The sequence below is a fragment of the Glycine soja genome, chromosome 5, assembly GCF_004193775.1.
Source record: "Glycine soja cultivar W05 chromosome 5, ASM419377v2, whole genome shotgun sequence".
Lineage (NCBI taxonomy): Eukaryota > Viridiplantae > Streptophyta > Magnoliopsida > Fabales > Fabaceae > Glycine > Glycine soja.
In genome coordinates, this window is record NC_041006.1 from 4,696,200 (window position 1) to 4,720,980 (window position 24,781).

Genomic DNA, 24,781 nt, shown 5'->3' on the forward strand with positions numbered 1-24,781 from the left:
AGACCTAACTTACTCTTAAAAAATTAATTCTAGAAGAAAAAAATATTAAAAAAAGGATAAAGAGCATCTGTATTGGTGAAAGTCGTTAATTAATAATGTTGTATAATTCAAATTTTCATATGAAAAAGATAGCTGCACATTATGCCCATGTGTCAGGTCAGTAACCATGAGTCCATGACTCACTCATAACTTCATAAGATACGATTTCCCATTGGTAACTCACACTTTATTGCTCTCTAATGTTTCAACCATTTATACTTTGGTTTCATAATTTAAAAAGCAGTTTAAACAATTGAGTCAAAGTTGCTTGATATAAGAGGAAAGAAATTAAATAAATAGGAGAGAAAACATACAAAATATATTTTTTTATTTGATTAAATAAAAATAAAAATTAGACTTTTAAAAACAATTTTTTTTTCCATTTTTTCTTTGATTTAATTTTCTCTGTCTGTTTTTTCCCTCTTAAACTCTCAAACAAACAGGGGGAGGTAAGTGTCACTTTTTAATCTGCAAAGGAATATACTTTATATACTAAAATGGAGCTGGTGAATTTGGTGCTGATAATAACTTTGGAGGGTCATAATCGGAACGTGGGCCCGGGTCAGCATATTTTAAATCTTGTTAATGCTAACCCATTAATTTGTATCGCCACAAAAAAACAATTATTTGACTATAATACATCGTTACGTTGATTAATTGAAATATTATATCGTATGGTTATAAGTTTAACATGTTAAAAAATTTGTGTATGTGCACCCCAAGTGGTCCAGATACGGTGGACTGGGCAAATGGGCGATAACGAGGGGAGGATAAGTACCATAACCTAACTAGGTGACGTTAATCAACAGATGGAATGTGATTTAATGATGTAGTATTTGGCTTTGTGGAGTTACTGTAAGCGTAACATCGAAGCTAAGTAGCACATTATTTTTTATGAGATTAATTCTGCAAATTTAAAATTAAGGGTTAAATATATTTTTGGTTAGAGTTTTTTATTTTTATTTTTATTTTTGATCCTGGTAATTTTTTTTTTCATTTTTAGTCTAATAAATTTGTGTTTTTTCAAATTTAATATTTTAATTTTTTTCATATAAAATCCCATAAATTTGTATTTATAAGGATTAAAATTGAAAAAATAAATAAATTAAAGAAACTAAAAATAAATAAAATATTAAAAAAACTTAACTTGAGGACGAACCCTGGTGCAGTGGTAAAGTTGTGTCTTGGTGACTTGTTGGTCATGGGTTCGAATCCGGAAACAGCCTCTTTGCATATACAAGGGTAAGGCTGCGTACAACATCTCTCCCGTACAATATCTCTCCCCATGAGCCTCTGAACAATGGGGTACGAAGTTTTTATTAAAAAAACTTAACTTACCAGAACCTAATACATATTTAAGCATAGAATGAAATCAGGGTTTTTGGGTAAGTATTCGAACATATCAGCACCTGGTCAGCATAGATACCTACTTAGAAAATGTGGTTTTGAATGGGACTCAGACTCAGATGAGATCCTCTTCATATCAATATCGTTATGGACGCGGTGACCTTGAAACCCCTGAGACAATTCTGGAAGTAATCTAACTCTTATACCGTGAATTCTTATTCTCTAAGATTGCACACCAACGAATATAAGTCATTCATTTGACAATGTCCAATTCTCCATTTGCATGCTCTTTTTATTTTTCTTTCTTATCATGTCATGACTCACTATCCATCTATCCCCCATGTATTCTTTCTGTCTTTTGTACTATATTGTATATTTTAATATTAAACAAACGTAGAATATGCGTAGTTGCGGTCGTTTTCCCCACTTTATTACAGACAAGGCATTCCTTTCCGACAGGCGCGCAAAAGTTTTTCTTATCAGTATTCCAAAGGTTCGTTATAAATAAATGAGTGACTTACAACAATTTTTCATCATATTTGTACTATTTATACATACTTTTTTTTACACTACGAAATTTTTTTTAGCTTTTGTGATTCTGTGACACTTACATCTCTTACAAGTAATAATATTAACTTCATTTATTTTTTAGATCATATGATAGGTACATGATTTTTATTAAAATTTTAATCTTAAAATTAATTTCATCTCCTTCTTTCGTTTAAAATCTTATCTTTGACACATCATTAGTTGAATCTTTATTAATCACTACTGTTGTTGAATACGGTGAAGCTCGTGCTAATTTGTTTTGGTAGGGTAATGATCTTGGTGTTGATTATTTTTTGTTTTTGATGATGTCCAATTATTTTATTGTATCTTGTTGACATTCCAACAAGTGAGAGGGAAGATGGATATTAGGTGTAATTTTTGTAAAATAGAGAAGAATACGTCTATTATTTGTAAAAGATAGAGGGTATAAGTGTAATATTTTTAAAATGTCAGAGATTACATGTATAACATTTTTAAGACCTCATGGGATACATTTGTAATAGTTTTAAGTTCTCAGGAGATACATGAGCGTGGAAGGAGAAGACGAGCCTAGCACAACCACAAAGGAAAAGACACACGAAGAAGACAATGGAGAGAACGACCCTCTATTTGTGCATAGGAGAACACCCCATGGAGAAGACGATGGAGTGAAGAATGTTTGTGTGGAGGAGAAGACACTAACGTGAAGAAGATGACACATGAAGGAGAACACAACGACATAGAAGAGAACACGACACTTCATGTGCGTTAGTGTTTAGGGCTTACATATGCATGTTGAAAAAAAAAAACTATTGGGACTCACAGTGTTTGGGTGCTAATTTTTCTTGAAGGTTTATAAACATTGTACATAAAATTAAAATAATGATTGGCTATTTATGATATTTTATTTTTTTATAACTTTTTTATTATTGTTCTATTTAATAAAAAATTCCTTAATAGTTAAAGATTTATTAAGAAAATACTTGTAAGTTGTAATTTGTAAAGCATTTATTATTGAGATAATTTTATTTATTTAATATAAAAACAACCTGGATGATAGATATGATTAGATGTGACTAGATAAGATATAGTAAGATATTAAAAGATATGACTAAGGTTAAATAAATTACACACATGTTCTAGTTAAACAAATCTTAGAAAAAACATATACCAATCAAAATAATTATAAATCATCTTGTTCCATCATCCTACTTTATTCTCCTAATACCTATCATGATAAAATATTGGATAAAAAGTAAATATATATTTGATATTTTAAAAATTTAAATACTTTCCTTAAAGAATAAGGGGATGATTTGTGGGACAATATAGTAAGATATCCCGGTGCTTCGAATTTAACACAGTTACAGTCATGTTTACAAAAAACAGATAATATTTTATCTTGTAAATTACACTTTAAAATATACATTCAAAATTTAAATTGTTCAATGTTCCTATAATGATATTGATTTGTGAATGCATAAATGCACCAAATCGGATTCTTGATTAACAACATATATACTACTAGTACATAATTTCATTTGCATTTCTTGTTACAATACATATTTTCTCTCTCTTCATTAATATATATATATTTTTTTTCTTTTAACAAATTCTTATTACAATACATATTTTCTCTCTCTTCATTACATAACTTATTTTAGAATAAATAATATATACACTCTATCATAAATTAGTATAATTAGTGCATTAATTTTTATAAAAATTATCTCAAAAGTCATTAATAATATCTTTTATTGATAGACAACTAATAGTGTAAAATTAGTATATGAAAAATAAACTATTTATTTTATCTCACACTTTATTTCTTTATATGTAATATTCGTCCAACAAAACTTACAATACTAACTTCAATTTAATTTTTTTTTTCCTTTATTTCTTTCCAATCTTCGGTCATGAATGTGCAACTAAATTCCGTTTGCACAGTACACGTAAGACATGACAGGGAAAGCATTGTTAACAGTGAGACAGAGAGACAAGAATAACATTTGTGAAGAAAAACAAGCAGAGAAAAATCGGAGTTATCCGAATCTAACAACCACGTCAGATTGGGATGGAATAAATGTCAACGGTCCTACTTTTCTCTCTCTCTCTAGAAACCCTTTCTTTCTCCATCTCTCTGTCTCGCTAACATTATTCATACTATATATTCATCCCTCGTGACTCAATTCCTCCCATATTCAGTTATTCACAATCACAGACAGAGAAAAACCAATCGGAGGAGAATGAAACTAGTTTGGTCCCCAGAGACAGCATCCAAAGCATACATCGAAACAGTTCAATCTGTAAGCATAAGCACGCTCTTTGTGTTTTCTACGGCATTATTTCGTTTATTTATGTAAGCATATCTAACTCTTGTTTTATTTGCAGTGTCGGATTTTCCGGGAATCGGGGGTGGCGGAGCTAGTGTCGGCAATGGCGGCGGGGTGGAACGCGCAGCTGATTGTGGAAACGTGGTCGGAGGGGGGAGTGATGGCGACGAGCGTGGGGTTGGCCGTGGCGAGGACGCACACGGGAGGGAGGCACGTGTGCGTGGTGCCGGACGAGAGGTCGAGATCGAAGTACGCGGAGAGAATGGGGGAGGCGGGGATGTCGGCGGAGATAGTGGTGGGGGAGGCGGAGGAGGTGATGGAGGGGTTGGCCGGCGGGATAGACGTCATGGTGGTGGATTCCACGCGCGTGAACTTCTCGAGAGTGCTGAGGCTCGCGAAGCTGAGTAACAAAGGTGCAGTTTTGATAAGCAAGAACGTGAACTCCGCCACCAATAGTGCTACTTCCGGTTTCAGATGGCGGAGCGTGCTGGAAGAAGGGTCGCGTCGTGTTGTTCGTTCGGTGTATCTACCAGTGGGGAAGGGGCTTGAGATAGCACACGTGTCGGCCATTGGGGGAGGCTCGGCTGCTAAGAAATGGTTCAAGCATGTTGACCAACAATCAGGGGAGGTGCACGTTATTAGACGATGAATTTGTCTCACTCGGGTCACGTTTTTAGGTTTAGCAGCAGTGCTTCTATTAGGACAAAACTTAAGTATAGTTGCCTAGGTTATCTTGTCTTTTTTTTTCTTAACTTGTTTTACGAAAGGCATGTCCGTAACTGGTATACAATTTTGCTCTTGTGTAAATACGCAGATACAATACTGCATGAATTGTGTATGGCACAGACCATTCTATTTGTTTTATGATTCGTTATAATATAGCACCTTAATTACTCTGATGACTGATCTTCTCTTCTGTAGATTGTCCCTTTTCTTAACCCAACTAATATATATTTTTTTAAAAAATTCTCTTATAAATTTGGTCCCTCTGTTTTTGTATCACTGAATTTGTTCCTTAAACTTTAAAAAACTTGTAAATTTAGTATGTCATTTCAAGAAGTTCATCTTGCTTTTTAATGTTATTAAAGATGAAATTCATATATTTCATAAATTTGGCGAATTAAGCTAATAGCCCACGAGTGTGTGGATAAAGTTTGCTAGGTCCTCTAGGTCCGCAACTCACCCCTATGGTTGAAGCTTGTTCAACAAAAAAACAATCACACACTTAATCGGAAGTATAAAAACTAAAAACATTTTTTTTCTTTGTAAAAATTATTAAATGAAAAATAAAGAAACTTAATGTTTTAAAACTTTTAAAACATTCAATATTTTCTTTTATCTATCAAGTAAGAATTTACCAGCTCAGATTTTGGGGAAGGGAAAGGATAACACCCCATCTATCTTTGAAATTTGAATCATTCACAGCACACGGATAACACCCCATATATATTGAATCAGTTAAAGCACATCCATCTGCTTCCCCTCTATCTCTATTTTTTCGTGTCTCTGTTATTTACTTATTTTTTTCTTCATATCTTTTTCTTACTTTCATACTGTCGTTTTTTGTGCTACTGCAAGAAAAATTCAATTTGCAATCATATATGGTCCTAGGGCCTAGCCCCTACAGCACGAAAACACATTTTAGTCACGACATCCCGAATCTTGTAGTTTATAGGACCACCATGAGTTATGGTTAAAAGCAATAAGAAAATAAACTGATATTTATCGTGTATTTGTTTAAGAGCAATGCATTCAATTATCAATTTTTAGCAAATTGCGGGTAATACAAGTGGCACTGTTCTTCTACCTACTGCGATTAAATAAAAATTCTATCGCGGAAATGTAACAATACGAACCTACTAAGGAACCAACCCTTTCCGGCTATTCCCTTTCAACTTATATATAAGTAAAAAAATTATCTTATATATTAAATTTAAATATAAATAAATCTAATTAGTTTTATCATATTTAATACTATCATTTCTAAAACACTTTTCCATTTAATTATAATAATATTTTCAAGAACTTATTTTTATTCATAACACAGGTTCCAATAAAAAATATTTTAAAAATAATCTTATTTTTTACTTGAAATTTAAAAAGTAATAATATTAACTAACTTTCTTAATTAGTACTTTAAATATTTTTACTTACAAGTTCCTTGCATATGTATAACACCAAATTTAATTTTTAAAAGGATTACTAATCCTTAACCTTTCTATTTTTAATTTTTAAAAGGATTACTAATCCTTAACTTTTCGAAGAATCCTTCTTCAGCCAGGAGTCATTTATTTGACAAAATTTTGGCAACGGCATTATGTATTGACGTGTTTTTACGTGAAGCACGTTCCCAGGGTTGTTGACATTCAATGCCTATATAGATCCATCAATCTGGACACGTGCCAAGGGCGCATTAAAAGGGCAAAAAGCTGACAAAGAAAAACACTACAGATTCAACCAATATATGATATTTCTAATTGAAAATATCGTATTCGTTTAGATCCTAGCTACATCACAATTTTGGCTAACTAACCACCATTGAGGTCCATCCAGTGGGTTGGTTGCTTGTTGGGCTATGCTACTCGAATTCACGGTTATATTCAACCATTCATCTACTGTGTGTATCCAATATGGTAGTATTAGAATTCAGAGGACTGTGGTTCTGCGTCCTGCAGCTCAAAGACATCAATTGAGAATATAGGCATGGTGAAATCGACTACAGAATGTTTGACGAATGAATCTCAAGTAACCGATAATGGGGAACTTACAAAAATCATAAAACAGTTTCAAGATTCTGGACAACACCGTATTAGTCCCAGCTATTTTTACTTCTCCTGAACGCCTTCTTATCTGAAAGCACCTTCTTGCTTTTGAGGCGTTTCTGTTCTCCTATGGCAGCCCTTCAAAAGTGCAAATTTGATTAACAGCTGTCAGTCACATGCCCTTCATCATTCTAGTGTAATAGAAGCCACAAACAAAATGGTGGTGAAAATAAGAAATTGTATTTAACCTGAAGTACTAGAAAACACAAAAAGAGAAGTGCTCTTACATCTTTGCAATTTTCTTCTTTTGATCTTCTGAGGGAGGTGGTGGGACATGAGATGCTGCATCAATGATTTCCTATTTTTTGCCATTAAATAAACAGAAAAGCACCATTGCTAGGTAAAAGCCAGTTTTTAGGAACAAGAAAAGAAGTGAATGAACTCAATTTATGTTGTTGAAAAGGGGGAAAAAGGAATATTAGATAACTTAAATCTAATATCCAAATAAACACATCATACCATAGATGACCCTAACCAATATTTTTAAAGGGAATCACTAGCATGCATGGTTGTTTCATACAAAATATTTGGTGTATATTGCAATAAAACTAAGACATTTTCCTTCCCATTAGTCCTTATCTGGATCCAAACAAGTACCATGGACCAGTGATAGACATGCTTTCACAATGCAGCAGTCAGGTTTTGTTTTAAGAAAAAATCACCCAATCAATCTCTATCTCAAGTAGCCACCTCCTTCAAATGCACAGCCTTCATCAAACTCAAGCAGAGAATGGTCACATATGCAGAAGCAGAGTAAAGTCGCTGTCCTATGCTCCAATAAGGTCTAAAAATAGAAACACTACTATGGGCATTTTGGAATATTGGAGTACTGTAAAGGACATGCAGTTATTCTACTGCAGTCCTGGGTAGTTTATAACCTGAGTTAGGTTAGCTTATTTAGTTAAGAGTTAGTTACTAAGTCAGTTAGAGTTAGTTAGTTGTTCTAACTGATCAGTTTATAAATACAGGATTGTAACCACTGATTCATTGGGGTTAATGGAACTGATTCTTCTCCCCTTTCTTTTCTCTGTTATTTTTTTCTATTATGGCACAAATGACCTATGTTGAGAATGAACGATCCAAAATGTGGATATGACAATCAACCAACTCAATGATAAAGAAGAAAGCAACCAATGAGTAGCGGAGAAGACAATAAGGAACCACTGTACAAACTCCTCCAAGATATATTCCATTTTCCATTAAGATGCTACTCTAACTCATAAGAAAATAAAAAAAAATAGCCAACAACAGAAATCTTCAAATTTGAATTATAATGTCTGAGTACAATACAAGAATACAGAAATGAGGAAGAGATATGTCTACCACCAAGTCACCATCCTAAGCTGCATTCTTCCACCGGTTTGTTTATCTGTAAGAGATTGAATTATTACAAACCGCACATTTTTCACAAGTGAACACCTCCAATCCCCAAAACCAGAAAAGACTAAGAAGTAACCAAATTCAGAGCTATCAGAAAGTAAAAAAAGTCTGTCTCCTGTAGTTGACGTTACTTGGCAAACATCTTTAAGAAGACAAAAGTATCACTTTCTTTTCACTGTGTTTCCGGTAAGAAAACAAGAGATAGAAATATAATCATTTCCAAATGTACCAAGCAATGATAAGTGATAACTGTAGAGAACCAAAAGTAAGAAGAAGAAAAAAATTCCTGGGTCTCCACCAAAGAGTATAAGCTTTTTGGAGATATCAGATATATGCTTTGACAATAACACCTAAAGCTAAACACATTCTCTTGAACAATTTCAATAAAAAAAATTATATACTAAATTTTCCAGTGTTACCTGAAGCTTTGCCAAAGCATCCTCAATGTTATCCCTGAGAGGAAAGAAAAAAAGAGAGGGCAGAATAAGGCCAACCAATCTTGCAACATACAAAGAAAAGAGAAAACAAATAGTACAAAAGGGGAGACACAAACTTCTGCGTTCTAGTTTTGGTTGAAGAAATCACAAGCTCCCCATCCTTGTTAATACGGTTTTTCTCCTGCTCAGCACCAACAAAATCAAATATCAATAGAACGTATGGTAGATGTAAGTAGATGATCATTCAAACCAGGAATAAACCAACAAAGGTCGAGATTAAAAAAAGTGACCAGTTAAGATATAGAGTGAAATTTGTGCACTACTCGATACACATCAAATATTAATTGACATATAGTAACATTTAGGGGTGTTAAGTAGATGGAAAGTTTTTACTTTCTCAAGAATCTTAAAGTGGAAAACTATGATTCTCATGTTTGGTATGCAATTAATAAAAAAAATTGTCAGGAAACTATGATTCCTGGGAATCAATTTTAGCTCACTTTTTCTCAAAAACATTCCTAAGGTGGGGGTCGGAATTAAACTTTCACAGGTGGAGGAAAAGTTTTAGTTACATATTTTACATCAATCAACTTATTTTACACATTCACAGGAATAATGATTCCCAAGAATCAACTTTCGTAGGAATCTATGTTTTCCGGGTATGAAAAGACTTGTTTCCTACCCAACGTCCCCTTAAGGCTTATGTAAACAGTTAGTGACAGGATTTTGCGCCAGAAAAGATTAGTGGTGAGTAGTGACATACCGTTTGCAAAATCTTCTCCCTGACCCTGTCACTTAACCAATATGCATTTTTAACGTTGAAGCGCATGTCCACCTTAGTGTTCACTGCCCAATCAGCACAAACAAAGACAACTAAAGAGCCTCCTAAGCATGACAGAAAGTAAAATGAAACAAAACAACGAACGAACGAACCTTTATTGACATTCTGACCCCCAGGTCCTCCACTTCTGGCAAAGCTCACCGTAACATGATCTGAAACCAAACCAAAACAAAATAATTATTTGAAAAATGATAAGAAGAGACATAAGGGACCTAACCTAAGGTGATTTTAGGAGGTGGGCCCTGGTCGGCGGAGAGAGCACGGTGTTCGGCCTGTTGAAGAAGGTGCTGAACCTGCGACAGCCGAGACGATACTTTGTCGGAGTCTGAGGAAGCGCATCGAATTGCAGGGCGGCGCGAGCGTCGCAATTGAATCGAGAATGGCAAAGGAGGAGAAAGGGCGCGAAACGCAGAAGAGAAGTGAAGTGTGGAAGAAGAGAGTTGCAACATCTCCTTCACTAGCATTCTAGTGGTGCCGGTACTCATAGATCAACCCAGATTGTGGTTCCTGCTTCGTCTTCAATTTGCGTTATGGTATTCGACTATTGGTACCGGTTTTTTTTAGTTATTTAACTAAAAAATAGTATAAGATTTTAAGTTATTTAAAAAAATAAGTTTGAGAAGTTGATTTTCATTTATTTAAATAAATATAAGTAACATTATGATATTATTATTATTATTATTATAAAAATATTATTATTGCTATTGTATAAAAAATTTATTGTAATATTTTTAAAATAAAATTAAATGTTTTATTCCTCTAGCTTTATTTTTTTTTTGCCGTATATTTTTATAATTTATTTCATAATTATAGCTATATTCAACCAGATATTTCAGTTAATTTTTTTTATTAGTTAAAAAAATCATTTATTTATTTCATAAATAATTTTTTAATAATTTGTATCAATTTTGAAACACTAGCATTCAGTTTCTAATTTTTTATATATATGTTTTTTTCTTTTTATCCTTTTACAGTGACGTTAAATATTTGAAAAAGTTAAAACATATGTTTGGGAACCACAAACACGTTATTAATCCAAAAAATATTCCAAATCTGTGAAAAAAATAAAGAAATAAGTAGTAGCTTTTTATTTCAGTAAAAAAAAATAGTTGTAGCTTTTTGTAGACATGACTTATAATGTCAAACAAGTTTCTCATGTAATTCCAAAACATGCTATATTGGACAATTTTTTTTTTAATTTCTTTAAGAATCCAATCTACTCTCATTTTGAGTTTATGTCACTTCCTCTATTATTCTTTTGTTTCAATTTATTTTTCAGTCAATTATGATATTTTTTTATCAACTCTGACAATTTTTTTTATCATCATTGAAACTATTTACTTAACAAAATAATCAATTAAAAAAAATCATAATACAACTAAAGAAATTAGAAGATCAAACCAAAATAAAAATAAATAAAAATCAAGTGATCAACTATTTACCTTTTATTTTAAATGTATATATTAGTTAGCATATTTAAAGACTTACCGACTAAAAGTTTCAGCCAATAGGTAGGTTTTATATGCTTATCTACAAAGTTTTCTTGTAAATAAATTTTCACGTCACGCTAGAAAAAGGAAAATTAAAAAAAATACAAGAAAAACATTGAATTATGTTTTCAGGTCTTTTTGGCTAATTAAAAAAAAGATTACATACTTAAGTATTCAAAATAAGCTGAAAATTATGGTCTTTTGGGTAAACAATGTTGCACTTAGTCAATCTCTAGAGACGTAAAAAAAAAAGTATCATAAATTGTAAGATAATTTGCCAAGTTTTAATGTAGATGAATCACTAACAGCTCAAATAATCAATAATCGGATCTTAACACAAATTTATACATTCATAAATCATTTAATAAGAAAATATAATTTATTAATTATTTTTATATACAAATATCTTCACTCTAAATAAATAAAAAATCTTATAAATGAAGATTAATAAATTTTAAGTTATTTAACAAATTATTTTTTAAAAGCATTATATATTTTATAACAATAAAAAAATTCTATAATAAATTCAATATTTATACATATTATATCTCAACACTAAAATCCAAGACCCAAATGATAAAAAGGCCGAAGCCTAAAATATTTAAAATGGATTTTAAAAATGGAGTACATTCGATGATTCATTATTTACCCAATAAGAAATGGTTATCCAATTTAACTAACCTATTACCCAGCGTTACGTAAATCATAAGGCAGCGCGCCACCTAACCGTAAGTGGCTCGTTCGTGTTCCACGCCCAAAACAAAATTGCTCGTTTAAAATTAATTTAATTAAGTCCACACTTAGTCGACTCACGGATAGAACTGAAAAAATTGGCTTTTACAAAAAAACCATCTGAATCGAACTATATGATTTGATTCAAACCAAACTGTTTCTAAAAATAGGTCGGCTTTTTTTTTTTTTTTTATCAAAACAGTTTGGTTCTTTTTTGGATCATTTCATTTCAATCCAATTTGGTCAACCGTTTGACACACATGGTTCAGTCTTTTCAAAGAACCAAACCAAATCTTTCATGAAAATGATTTGGTTCAATTTTTTTAAAACAGTTCAGTTCAAATCTGTTTTTCTTTTGTCACGCCCCTACCTCACCGATATAATATATTCTGGATATGGTGCAAGTAATCATGCGCACCATAAAACAACTAAACACCTCATGCCTCATGAATGACAGCTATAAATTTTGTTATGCATTCAGGTCTCAGACCCCTATGATCACCATAACAATTTCAATGGACAAACCCATCCAATAAAAGCATAAGAGTAACGGCCAAAATGGTCATATAGCTATATAGGGAAAAGGAAGAAGCACACTATCAGTTACTAACATGAAGATTGCAGAGGGGTTAGTAGATGGTTAATTTGGGAGTCAGGTATTTGAGCAAAACATTAGGGCCTTAGTTTCGGCCACGCTCTACTCCTGGACGGTATGCATTCCTACCAGTTGAATTTGTCCTAACCCTCTCCTGTGTGCGAGGACCAACTTCATCTCTAGCTTCAGATATTGTTCCCACGGCATGACTATGCTCCGAAGAAGGGAGTGCCCAACCTCCGCGCCTGGCCTGCACTGCTTGTCTATTACTACCGCTAGCTTCTGAAACACCGAAAAACACACATTAAAAATGACAAACAAATGGACTATTGCTGCTTTGAAGAAAGAAATATACACTCTAACAACCATATGGTACTATTTGACTTATGCTGCAACGGAATCTGATATTTGGTTTGCTTCTTTTCTAAATTATGTATAAACATGATAGCTACGACACAAAAAATTTGCAAATATAATAGATAAATGAAAGTATACCAACATAAAAAGCATACTCACAAGAGATATATATTGTTCATTAATCATTCATATTATAGCATAGCATTTAAAATACAATTAACTATAATAACAACAGGCACACTGAAGCCATCCTCTCCATACCACTGAATGTACTGCACTTCTCTGCCATTGTCACCTTTACTTCTCACCAATAAAGGACGCAAGCTAAGAATATCATCATACTAATGATTAATTTAGTTTTCCATACAATAATACAATAGAAAATTCATAACCATGTACAATAGAAAGCACATATGTGAAAGCCATATCTCTTAATACATACTAGAAGTGGGCATACACTTTCGTATGTTCAAGTTAAAAATTATTTCAGAAATGTGTGGAAGAATGTGAAAGTTGAAAGAAAAATGAAAATGAGATTGGAGAAAAAAGGACCGGAAAAAGAAAACACAAAAACAGTGGTGCTATGAATGTGCTCATGAATAAGATGGCCATGTAGTTTCTAAAAATAGCAAAACAGCATGTCATTTCATTTGCACTGATTTCCGTCAAAACATACTTACAGCTGTTTAAAATAAATAAACAGATAAAAATGAGCAAAAGCAAACACTAGAAACTAAAAGAACAGGGGAAAGAATTGAACATGAATTTAAAACAACAAAACACAGAAAAAAGAGGACAAGAAAGTCATTTTGGAAACTTTTGGTACCGATATTTAAACATAAAACTGTCAATATTCTCTAATAAATTGTAGAGATATCTTCTAGAGAATGAGATTAAGCATCCACATCCCCAAGTAGCAGAAAGGATAATTACTCACCAACACTGCCAGTCCATCCAGGCAAATACTTTTGACCCTTTTCCTCCCATTCTTCTTCAAAGCCAGCAAGCTCATCTACAAAATAACAACCCAAAACCTTCAGGAATGCTGACATACAAGGATATGGAATTGTGAAAGTAGATGTCATATCCATATTTATCATTTATCAACCACTATAGTGAGATAGCGGATAGCAGGATGATCACAAATTCCACAATTACGAAATTACTTCATATAAATTAAATAATTTTTATATTAATATAAATTTTACTTTTACTTCGTACCCCATTGCCCGGAGGCTCTTCGCTATGCGAAGGTATGGGGGAGGGATGTTGTACGCAGCCTTACCCTTGCATATGCAAAGAGACTGTTTCCGGATTTGAACCCATGACCATAATATAAATAATTAAAAAATGTCCATAATTAAAGGCATGTTCATAATTAATAATTAAAAGTCATAACTATAGCCAAACACAGCTTAATAACAAGAGTCAAGCCAGTAATATAAAAGAAAAAGAAAAAAGTACAGCAAGAAACGGCAACATAAGATTTAACTATTTGAACACAACAGTTAAAGAAACATAAAACAAAACATGGACATATTGCACACACAACAAAACATGAACCCTCTTTGACGTCAGCATAACAGAACCCAAAGCATGTGAACAGAGTAAAGACCACAGAGTGGTGTGCCAGAGTTCCACAGAATGCAGGTTGGCTGGAAACATAGCTGAAAGCTCTAGGTCAGATGGTTTGCGTTAAAGAGAGAATAGACCAATAAGAGTAGTGCAATGTTTTGCCTTCCAAAGGAGGGGGAATGGGGAAATAAGGTTTGCATCCTGATGAGGGGCAAGAAATCCCAAGATCCCCTCCCCCAGCAATAAACGACATCGTTTGGGGGGCCAAAAAATGGTTTTTTTTCACTGATGCAATGCCGGTCATGATCACCGCAATAACAGCAAGGACTCACGCCACTCCAGGCACAACGATGAGCTGTAACACACCAGGCTTCCATGGAGCAGCCGGGACCCTTGGCAACACTGCTATAGTGGCACTATAACGCACCATTGACTACTATGGTCATATCACACCATAAGAATCATGAATATCAGATTCATGGCATACCTTCATTTATATTGTGCAGAGTCTGCATAGTATCTACCCTACCATCTGAATTCAGATTTCTTGAGAGAGAATGTCCCTATAAAATATCATATGTAAGTAAAATAAAATAAGAGACCTGTTAGAAGTTAAACCATTAAAAATTTAACAGCAATTCCAAAACCAAACCAACTGAATCTAACATAGCAACCAAAGAGAATAGTATATGAATACCTTGCCACGAATGCCTCTAGAAATTAGGTGAGAAGCTTTCCTTGTTGAACTATCAGCCTCCTTCCTCTCTTCAAAGGTCACCTAACACAACAAAGACGGCATCAGAGAAATATTATTCTGCAAATCTTGGATTCGGTCTAGGTTTTAAACAACAATCCAAATGCTTACTCCATCACTTCCACTCCTCCTTGCCCTTGAGGATGTATAATACATCCCATTTGGACCACCGTAGCTGACAGTTGAGCTCTGGAAGCAGAAGCTGTGAGATTGAGGCCGAGGCCCAGTTATATTGATTCTGCTCTCATTTCCAGCCAGTCTACTCCTCTTCCCTGCAACATGAACCAAAAAGAGGGGGGGAATCAGCCTAAGCAAAACCAAGCTGCCCCTTTTGGGAAATAGAGCAAAAGCACCTACTGCAGAAGGCAAAACACACGTTACCTTCAATTTCATCATCTGGATGTTCAACAGAGGGTTCACTGTCTGACCTACCATGCTTTCTCGGATTGCCTTTCCTCTCCTCCGTTGCTTCCTCATTTTCTTCATCAGAGTTCAATTCCTGAATGATTGGTCCCCTCCTTTGTCTACTAGGCTCTGGAGCTTGACGCACAAGGAAGCCAGATGGATCCAAACCCGGGGCTGGATGCTCAAGGAACCCAGATGGATTCATACCAGGGGGGAAAGGAAATCCAGTAGGACCACCAAAGGGACTAGACTCAAACATCCCTCCAAAAGGTCGGGCGAAGAAAGGATCATTAAATGGGTCCCTACCCCCAAAAAAGCTTGAGATTAAACTCCTGGGAGGTCCAAAGGAACCAAAGCCTCCAAAACCACCAAAAGGATCGCCAAAATCAAAGAAACGATCCCTGCCACCCCCGGGTCCTTGCATTCTGTCTCTTCAGATGCACTTTTCACTGTTAATACAGGATGTCCTGCAAGGTAATTAAATCGCAATAAACCATTCAACTAACAATCAAGGATTACAAGTTTTTCAACAATAATCTTATAGTAAATCCTCCTTAGGAAGCCTAATGATCCTATATTTTTATTCAATTTTTGCTGCAAGCGTAAGTTGTCAGAGGATATAAAAATATTAATCATTATTTTTCAAATGCAAACACTAGCGGCTTCGTCATAATCCCTAGAAAGGCCTCAGAAAAGAAGAAGAACAAAAGGCTAATTCGCATACACCGAGTTTCAAATACCGAATCAATCCACCAAACAGCGTCATAACGAGCAGAATTAAACACGAAGGTCGGTGAAACGAAGCAAATAACACACACGAATGAAAAACGAGCAAGCATAGAACGAAAAGAGATCGACACAATTAAAATTCAAAGCCCTAAAATGAAAACGAGATGTTGAAAGAGACGAGTACCTGAGAGGGAGAAAAACGAAAGTGGAAGTGAAAGATCGATGAATTTACTTTAAACAAAAAATATAGTCCCCTATTTATAAAGATTCTTTGGATAATTCGTAATTCAATTCTGGAATTAGAACTCTCTAGTATTTATAAGTGTATAGCCAAGAGATATCATTCACCGTGCACGAACATCACATGGGCTTTGGGCTTTGTTTCTCACCATAACCATATGAGCCCAACAACGTATTATGCATACATTACTAGTGTAATAATTTGTCCAATTAACCGGTATTAAATTTTTAATTTTTAAATTTATAAGAATATATGTAAGTAAATATTATTTTAAAGAACGAAAATGGTGACAGAAGATGTTTTACTTTCTCTGTAACGACGATCGACAGAGCATCTGTTTAACGAAATAATTACACCGCCACACATTATTATTGACTTAAACAATCCTAGAACTTGGTTCGCGTAGAATGAAAAAAAAAAAATGGCAATTGTTTGCCGCATTTGGATGAACGCGTATTTCATGATTTATGCTGCCTATGACAGGATTTTAATGTTAAACTTTTGGTGAAGAACATTGGTATGACAATATCGAAGGTTAGAGAAAATATTACAGGTGTTTGAATGATATTTTTTAAGGGAAAAAAATCAACACAATAACAAACTCAATAAATAATAAAGCAGCAGAAATAAATTCTTCAAAATTTGCAAGGATATGTTACGAATCAATAGGGGATCGGAAATAAAACAAGACACACAATTTGTTTAATGTGAAAAACCCCTGAATACAATAAGAGTAAAAATCACGAGTCGTCTAGACCAAAAAAATAACTTCATTATAATCAATAAAGGTACAAAGAGAGTTTTCAATCAAACAAGTGCATTTAAACGTGTTACAAGTAGCTAAATCAAAACAGAACACCAATGCTTATAATAGAGAGACAAGAAGATAAAACCCCCAAAATGTAGAATAGAGAATGTGAAACACTTATCTCTATTTCCATATATTGTTTTGACAATCCAACCAAACAAAACTGCGGTCCAAAAATCAGCTCGATCTAATGATGAAAGAATCCGCAGTTACAATATGAAAAACGCTCTTTGATGGGTGTAGAAAATCAAAATGATTTTTTATTTCCTTTCTCTCTTTGTAACTATTTTTTCCTCACAAATGAGTCTCCCTCATCCTAATCCCTTCTCCATTTAACTAAATGAGATAATAAGAGTATTTCTCATTTGGGTTTTTACTCCACATAAGAAGACAGTCCAAAAAAACACAACAATTTTAACACTTAGTGGCAATAATAAAATGGAATCTAAAATTCACATCCCCTATGCGAAAGTTGAACAATTGTGTTCTAAGTATTTTTTTTCTAGATTAAACTTGGTGTATTATGACAATAGTTTCCTGTTAGCAACTGAGCCACCTTATGAAGGTCATTTGTAATACTATCAGGGTCAAAAGAGGATGTTTTATGAGGATCTAGGTCGAAATTGACCTTGGTCAACTTATCGTTTGGAAGGAATGGCTTAATGATCACAGTTATATGCTCAAATATAAAGGCTTGCGCATCATTTGTGCTAAATGTGGTTGCTATGGCTACTTAGTGGGGCAATACCGCTAGACCCCCATCGTATTGGAGCCTCTCATAATAATGATTATGCAATTTTTGATATTTTTGGTTGATGAAATACCAAATTAAATTATTCCTACAATGGACTTTCATGCCCATTGAAGCCCCTTTAAGCGTTAAGTCCTTCTTCGCATGATTATTAATGACAAATGTGTTTAATGATATCACGGTTCTCTCTTGGAATATCAAGGTATATAACAAGAAGAAATCCAAGAGATACATTTGGTATATTATCAAAACAAGGATCACGACGAGGACAACAAAAAATATTTCAATGGAGTTATCACCATTTTTTATTTTGAAGGAAAAAAATATTGGAAAATCCTAAAAAAAAGTTAATTCTTAAGTATAATTCTGGGAGCAACATCTCTAATTAATGAAACAAAATTACATAGAAAATATTTTATTACCATGGTAAGAACAAGTTTTTTTTTTAGAATTTTAGTTATTATTATTTTTCCATATTATTAAAGATAACAATATTTTTTATTTTAACAAAAAAATATTTTTAAATTAAAATTTTAAAAGATACCTATTTTTTTATGAAAGGATTTTTTATCTTTATAAAATGAAAAAAGGAGATATTTAGAATTTATAAGGAAATTTTCTTATTTTTTTAGTTTATAAAAAAAAAAAGTCAAAGCTTAAAAAGGATAATGCTTTTTTGGGAAAAAAATATTTTAAAATTAAAAAAAATCTTTTTTGGGATTTTTTAATTAAAAAACTTATATTTAAATGCACTTTTAACCTCCTTCCATTAGAATGGTCAATGATTTGAAGTCCACACCCTTAACTTCCATAATCATGCTAGGTAGATCAAGCTTAGGACCACTTAAACCAATAACTTGTTGATATTTAATAGAATCTTTTAACTCGTAAATAAAAGTGATAATACATATATACCTTAAATAAGAATTAAAATTGTACATATATTTACTATAACTAAATAAAAAAAATTACATATTATATATATATATATATATATATATATATATATATTATCAGTATTAATAATTTTTTGGACAAATTAATACTAATGATATTATTAATTATTGGTGTATTAATATATTGCAAGGATTTAAAACATTATATTATACTACTTTAAAAAAACAAAAAAACTACAAGAGTTATATAAATTATAATTTTCATTCATGTACCAAAGAATGCATATTTACTACTATTAAATAAATTAATTAACATATATTATTATTATTATTGATAAATTATCATTAGTAGTAGTATTATATTTATAGATAAATTAATAAGTTAATATATAAATTAGTATAGATCAATATACTTTTACAAAATATAAATACATTATATCTCAAATAAATATAATTTTTCGTGACTAGAATATGCCAGTTAAATGGTCAATATTTATATCATATATTATTAATTAACCTTTTAATGTATTTCGGTAGTACATGTATGTGTAACTTTTGTTCGAGTTTAAGGTATATATATATATATATATTGGATAATCGTGCAAATTTTTTTACACAGTATCTAACTCCTTTTCTCTATATATTATAAACTTTATAAATGTATCAAAAAAATCCATTAGCATGTGGCCTAGTGTTATTGGAGTATCGGGTGAGAGATTTGAATTATTTTTTTTTAAAAAAAGAAGATTTAAATCTTATTACTAACATTTTGATAATAAAAAAATTCTCGATAAACATGATAAATAATAGATCATACTAAAGCCTTAGTTTTATAAAAATAGGTTAGACCTACTTATTCAAAGTCTTGGTCTGGCCTATTCTAATCCCTAGTCTCAATAAACATGAGATTGGTATTTATATAGAGGCTGATGCTAGATGCATCTAACATTATTGCTGGTGCACCCAACATATTATGTTAAGGGACAAAAATATCCCTGGGTATTTTTTTTAAACAAATGTGCAACGCCCCCATTTCTCTTCTTCTTCTCTCACACGACTGTGCACCCAATGCCTCCCCATTTCCTTCTCTCACGCGACTCTTCTTCTTTACCTCTTATTGGGTCGCTCTGCTTCTTCTTGCGTAGTTGTCTTCTTCTTCATCCCCTTGTTTGTCCTTGCATTGTGCTTTGGAGCTTTGCTTTGACGGCATTGAGGACGTGCATTGGGCTGTGCTCCACCGTCGACATCGAGGTAAGCCTTTTCTCCCCATGATTTTTGTTTCTACTTCTTTTTTGGTTTGTAATGTGTTTAAGTTGATCCGCATAGGGATTTAGTAGATCCGCATTAGAGGTAGGTGATAGGGTTATGCATACGGATCAAGTAGGAGGTAGATGATCCGTAATAGTATGCAGACTTACGGATGAAATAAGCATAATACAAATCAAGTTGATCCGTACGAGTCTTACGAATGAAGTTCCCTCTTACGGATCAAGTTGATCCGTATATGCCTGATGGATCAAGTTGATCCATAAGAGTCATACGGATCACCTTGATCCGTAAGACTCTTACGAATCAAGGTGATTTGTACGAGTGTTACGGATCAACTTGATTCGTATGAATCTATTTTAATTTAAAAAATGCAAAATAGGTTATAATTTATGAAAAATGGTTTTTATGAGGGTTTATGGTTAGTTTTGAGGCTTTTAGGATGAAGTAGAGTACGATTGAGTAATGAAATAAGTTTCAAATTATGCGTTAATTCTTTGATGAAGTTGATGTTGGTTTGAAATTTGGTTTTGAGGCTTTTTGGTTTGTATTGTATAATGTTTGAATTGTTTGAACATGTTGAGGCTTTTTGGTTTGGTTTTGAGGCTTTTTGGTTTGAATTGAAGTTGATATTAGTTTTGAGGCTTTTTGGTTTGTATTGTATAATGTTTTAATTGTTTGAACATGTTGATATTGGTTGGAAATGTGGTTAGTTTGCATTACTTTTCATTTTAGTGGAATACCTTAAGCCAAATGACTTAAAATAAGCAAATACCTCAAGCCAAACCATTGGTTAAGCGAATAACTTAAGCGCATAACTTTATTTTTGGTTATAGGAGGAACTCAACCTTTTACCTTTTTAATTACTTATCCTATAAGTAGTTATGGAGAATTTCATTGACATACCTAAAGTAAATGTGAACCACATACTTTAGATAAGTATTTAGCCTATTAATTAGATTGTGATGAATTTGCGTAGTTATACAATTTGTATATGTGTAGGATGCAATAATTATGCAGTTTGTAGCAACCCCTATCTGGATTCTAGTCTATGTCTAACACTAGTTCTAGTCCTTTATTTTCTCCACTGAACCTTTAATTAAATTATATTTAAAAAAAACAGACAAATTTTAAAATTTTCAACAAAGCTTTCATGAAAAATAACTTAAACTTTATAACTCCACAGACATATACAGAAAGTGATTAAGAAGAAAATTAGTAAAATCATCTGTTATGCCTTAAACTTTGTTTCTAGCATAGATTTAGACTGAGAAAATGTAATTCTCACTACTTACCCAACAAAATGAGGGAAAGCACATTCCATCATACAACCCTGGAACTACAACTCCTGAGATATCACTTCCTTCAAAACATAAGGCAGAATCTGGCAGTCGCGGGAACTTATTCAAATTCCAACCAGACAGGGCATATCTATCTGACTCATTCTTAGTTAAGGATGATGTCTTAGGAAAACCACTTCCAAGTGATCTAGTTTCCAAGTCAGCTTCATAATACACCTTCAAAAATAATAGAATAATATATAATTTTTTTGCATAATTATGTGATAGTAAGACTAACGATATTATCAATGAACCGCAATTAGTACCTCAACCTCATCAATTGGTTGCTCTATTATTCGCCAATATTCACCTTCAATTTCCACCACAGAGGGTTTTCATCTCTACTAGTGACTACTATCGCTAACTTTTTCATATTCATTGGCATCATTCAATCCAAAGTAGAAATCTTTAAAAACATTAGCATATTGTTGAAATTCTTTAAGTGTGAAGTCTGACCCTGATTGGAATCCAAACTTCTCCTCAGGCTCAGAAGCAACATTAGCTTCAAAACCTGATTTGGCAATTCTCATACCCATGCCCATCTTTGACTGCTTTCTACATTTTCGTTTCCTTCCCCTAATTTTTTTTCTTATGGGTTCCCTATTCTGAAGCAAGTCAATTTGCTGAATACGAGTGGAAAATTTTGCATTTTCCCATAAATCTTTCTCCTGAAGAGGGCAAGGTGGTACCCATCAAGCTGGAGGGACAATCCTACATATGCCATAAGGTTCAGCTTGGGAGCGAATTTTAGCTATGTAACCAAGTGTGTCTTCAAACTCCTAATTAGAGTATAAACAAAAAGTTAATTCAAAATACAATATAGCCACCACCAAAAACTATAATACTATGATAGTGATAATTATAAGTACCTTAATATTTGGATAAAACATAGGTGCTTCATCAACTATAGGCCGGCATGCTTCAACCGAATCCCATCTGGCTGATATCTGCAACATGACAACGATATATATGCATAGTAATTTTTAAATCATTTTTTCTTTTGAATATCCAAACTGATATTTATTCACCATAAAAAATATCCAAACTGATATCTATAGGAAATATGTTTAAGAGATTGAAATTAGTATCTGACTTCATAGAGTACACAAAGACACATTCACAGCATAGTAGATCATGCTAAATACCTTTCTATGTCATGGACTGCCAGAAGACTCAAGTGTGTTTTCCATTTCTGGTTTATGCCTACAAGGATTATCCTGCAAAATATCACATGTATGAATGCAAAATTTGTTGACTGAATAAAAAATGATTGGGAGAAACATCAAAGTCTAGCAAAATTTAACACAAAATGTCCTTTCCAAATGATTGATTCAAACACTGTAACAACTGAAAATGAAATTACTTTTTTAAGGGTATAAGTTGTTGAATTGTGTTTTGTTTGAAAAAGTAATATTGTGATGAATTTGTGTGGTTTAGTGATGGAATTTGTGGTAAACATTTGTATATCATGGTTAGAACTAGAGGTTTGGGTCGTGCCTTAGGTAAGGTTATAAGCAAAGCCTTGGGGAGAGAGGATGATCATCATTCAGATGATGTCCCCCAGCGGCGAAGGCCTACAGCATCGGCACGTAGGCAACGGGAAGCTGCCCCTATTGTCGAGCATGAGCCTGTGGTAGCTGCAGATGACCCTGTTATAGCTGCAGATGTACATGCACCTGGTGCAGACACTGGTGATGATGCTGAGGGATTTCCAGGTGGGCCACGTGACCCATCAGTGCTTACCGAGTATGCTAACCATGTTGCAGTTAGCATATGGAATGGAGAGGTATTTATAATTTTGAAGTTAATTTATTTGTTAAGTATCTGTTATTATTGAAATTTGTGTTCCTTTAAATTATTATGTTAATAAAGTGTTTATTCCTTTTATACTTCAATTCAGGAACATCTTGAATTGAAGTTATCCTCCCATGGGAGGAAGGTGTAGAAATTTGGTAGGCCTGCTCATGAAATTGAGGGTCTAGTTGCTGCCATAAGACTAAGTTCTTTGATCGCGTGTTCAGTAAACACTAGCAATCGGGGACTTATATTCGCGTTTGTGGAGAAGTGGCACAGGAAAACTAGCAGTTTCCATCTTCCCGTGGGAGAGGTTAGCATCACCTTGGATGATGTGACATCTCTGCTTCATCTTCCAATTGTTGGTGCCTTCCATACCTTCGAGCCTCTGCATGTCAACGAGGATGTGTTGATGTTGGTTGAGTTACTAGAGGTATCCGAAGAGGTAGTCAGGGCCGAGACAACACAGTGTCATGGACCATACGTATGCCTATCTTGACTACGAGATATATATCAAAGCAGATGTCAGGCCGGACATTGGACTATTGTAGCTCGTGCCTATGTTCTTTATCTTTTAGGTTCCACTCTTTTTGCTAACAAGAGTGCAACCCATGTTCATGTTGTCTTCTTAGACGCTCTGCGTGACTTGAGTCAGAGTGGGAGCTATGCATGGGGAGCTGCTGCTTTAGTGCATATGTACGATCATTTGAATGATGCTTATAGGAGCAGTAGTCGACAACTTGCTGGTTACATCACTGGCAATTAATATGTTTTTCATAAATTAATTACAATAATGTTTTAAATAGGGTATTTAAGACGCTCATTTAAAATTTGTATGATTTTCATGTAATCTTTGTAGTGTTGGATATATGAGCACTTTCCATCAGTTGCGGAGTGTATGGCTGATCCGGACTACGATGAGGTGTCACCACGTGCATGTCAGTGGATTGCTACGAAGGCAACTGAGTAGTGCATATCTACAGCGACGTACATGCAATGTCTGAATCAACTCAGGATTCCTGATGTCTGTTGGATGCCTTATGGGGAGCATCGACCCGTTCAAGAGATTGATTTGATTTCATGCTTTTCTGGTTAGCTACGATGGGGGCCCGTTGCCGTCAGGCACTGACCAGAGAGGGTCATGCGCCAGTTCAGATACGTCCAGAGTATTCCTACAGAGGCTGTCGATTCATGGGTGTCATTTGAAGAAATAGACGACATGTGGATGAACTACTCAGACCATCTTGCACCAGCAGGTGAGATATGTCTTGTGCTAGGTCAGTGTGCGCTCGAGTACATGGATTAGTTCTTCATCATTTCT

At 33.7% G+C, this 24,781-nt stretch overlaps 4 protein-coding genes across 9 annotated transcripts; 2 read left to right on the forward strand and 2 right to left on the reverse strand.

Moving 5' to 3' along the window:
* The first annotated feature begins 4,024 nt into the window (after positions 1-4,024).
* On the forward strand, positions 4,025-5,146 carry LOC114412102. The gene is made up of 2 exons (XM_028375881.1): positions 4,025-4,220; positions 4,306-5,146. Exons 1-2 carry the CDS (start codon positions 4,161-4,163, stop codon positions 4,894-4,896), a joined length of 651 nt encoding a protein of 216 aa, XP_028231682.1. The 5' UTR covers positions 4,025-4,160; the 3' UTR covers positions 4,897-5,146.
* A 1,531-nt stretch (positions 5,147-6,677) lies between these two features.
* LOC114412103 (peptidyl-tRNA hydrolase ICT1, mitochondrial-like) lies at positions 6,678-10,279 on the reverse strand. Of its 6 annotated transcripts, none has more exons than XM_028375882.1 (8): positions 9,945-10,279; positions 9,820-9,879; positions 9,650-9,732; positions 9,003-9,067; positions 8,869-8,902; positions 7,297-7,367; positions 7,016-7,147; positions 6,678-6,916 (listed from the first exon to the last, which is right to left on the reverse strand). In XM_028375882.1, exons 1-7 carry the CDS (start codon positions 10,210-10,212, stop codon positions 7,057-7,059), a joined length of 672 nt encoding a protein of 223 aa, XP_028231683.1. In that variant the 5' UTR covers positions 10,213-10,279; the 3' UTR covers positions 6,678-6,916; positions 7,016-7,056. The 6 variants fall into 6 exon arrangements, with proteins under 6 accessions (XP_028231683.1, XP_028231688.1, XP_028231684.1 ...); XM_028375887.1 differs by having other exon boundaries at positions 10,021-10,208; XM_028375883.1 differs by lacking the exon at positions 6,678-6,916 and having other exon boundaries at positions 7,016-7,200.
* Positions 10,280-12,371: 2,092 nt separating this feature from the next.
* On the reverse strand, positions 12,372-16,688 carry LOC114412105. Its single transcript, XM_028375888.1, has 7 exons — positions 16,549-16,688; positions 15,612-16,102; positions 15,342-15,502; positions 15,174-15,254; positions 14,964-15,039; positions 13,839-13,913; positions 12,372-12,826 (listed from the first exon to the last, which is right to left on the reverse strand). Exons 2-7 carry the CDS (start codon positions 16,057-16,059, stop codon positions 12,630-12,632), a joined length of 1,038 nt encoding a protein of 345 aa, XP_028231689.1. The 5' UTR covers positions 16,060-16,102; positions 16,549-16,688; the 3' UTR covers positions 12,372-12,629.
* Positions 16,689-23,134: 6,446 nt separating this feature from the next.
* Positions 23,135-24,430, forward strand: LOC114413815. Its single transcript, XM_028378343.1, has 3 exons — positions 23,135-23,452; positions 23,612-23,905; positions 24,320-24,430. Exons 1-3 carry the CDS (start codon positions 23,135-23,137, stop codon positions 24,428-24,430), a joined length of 723 nt encoding a protein of 240 aa, XP_028234144.1.
* Positions 24,431-24,781: the final 351 nt, after the last annotated feature.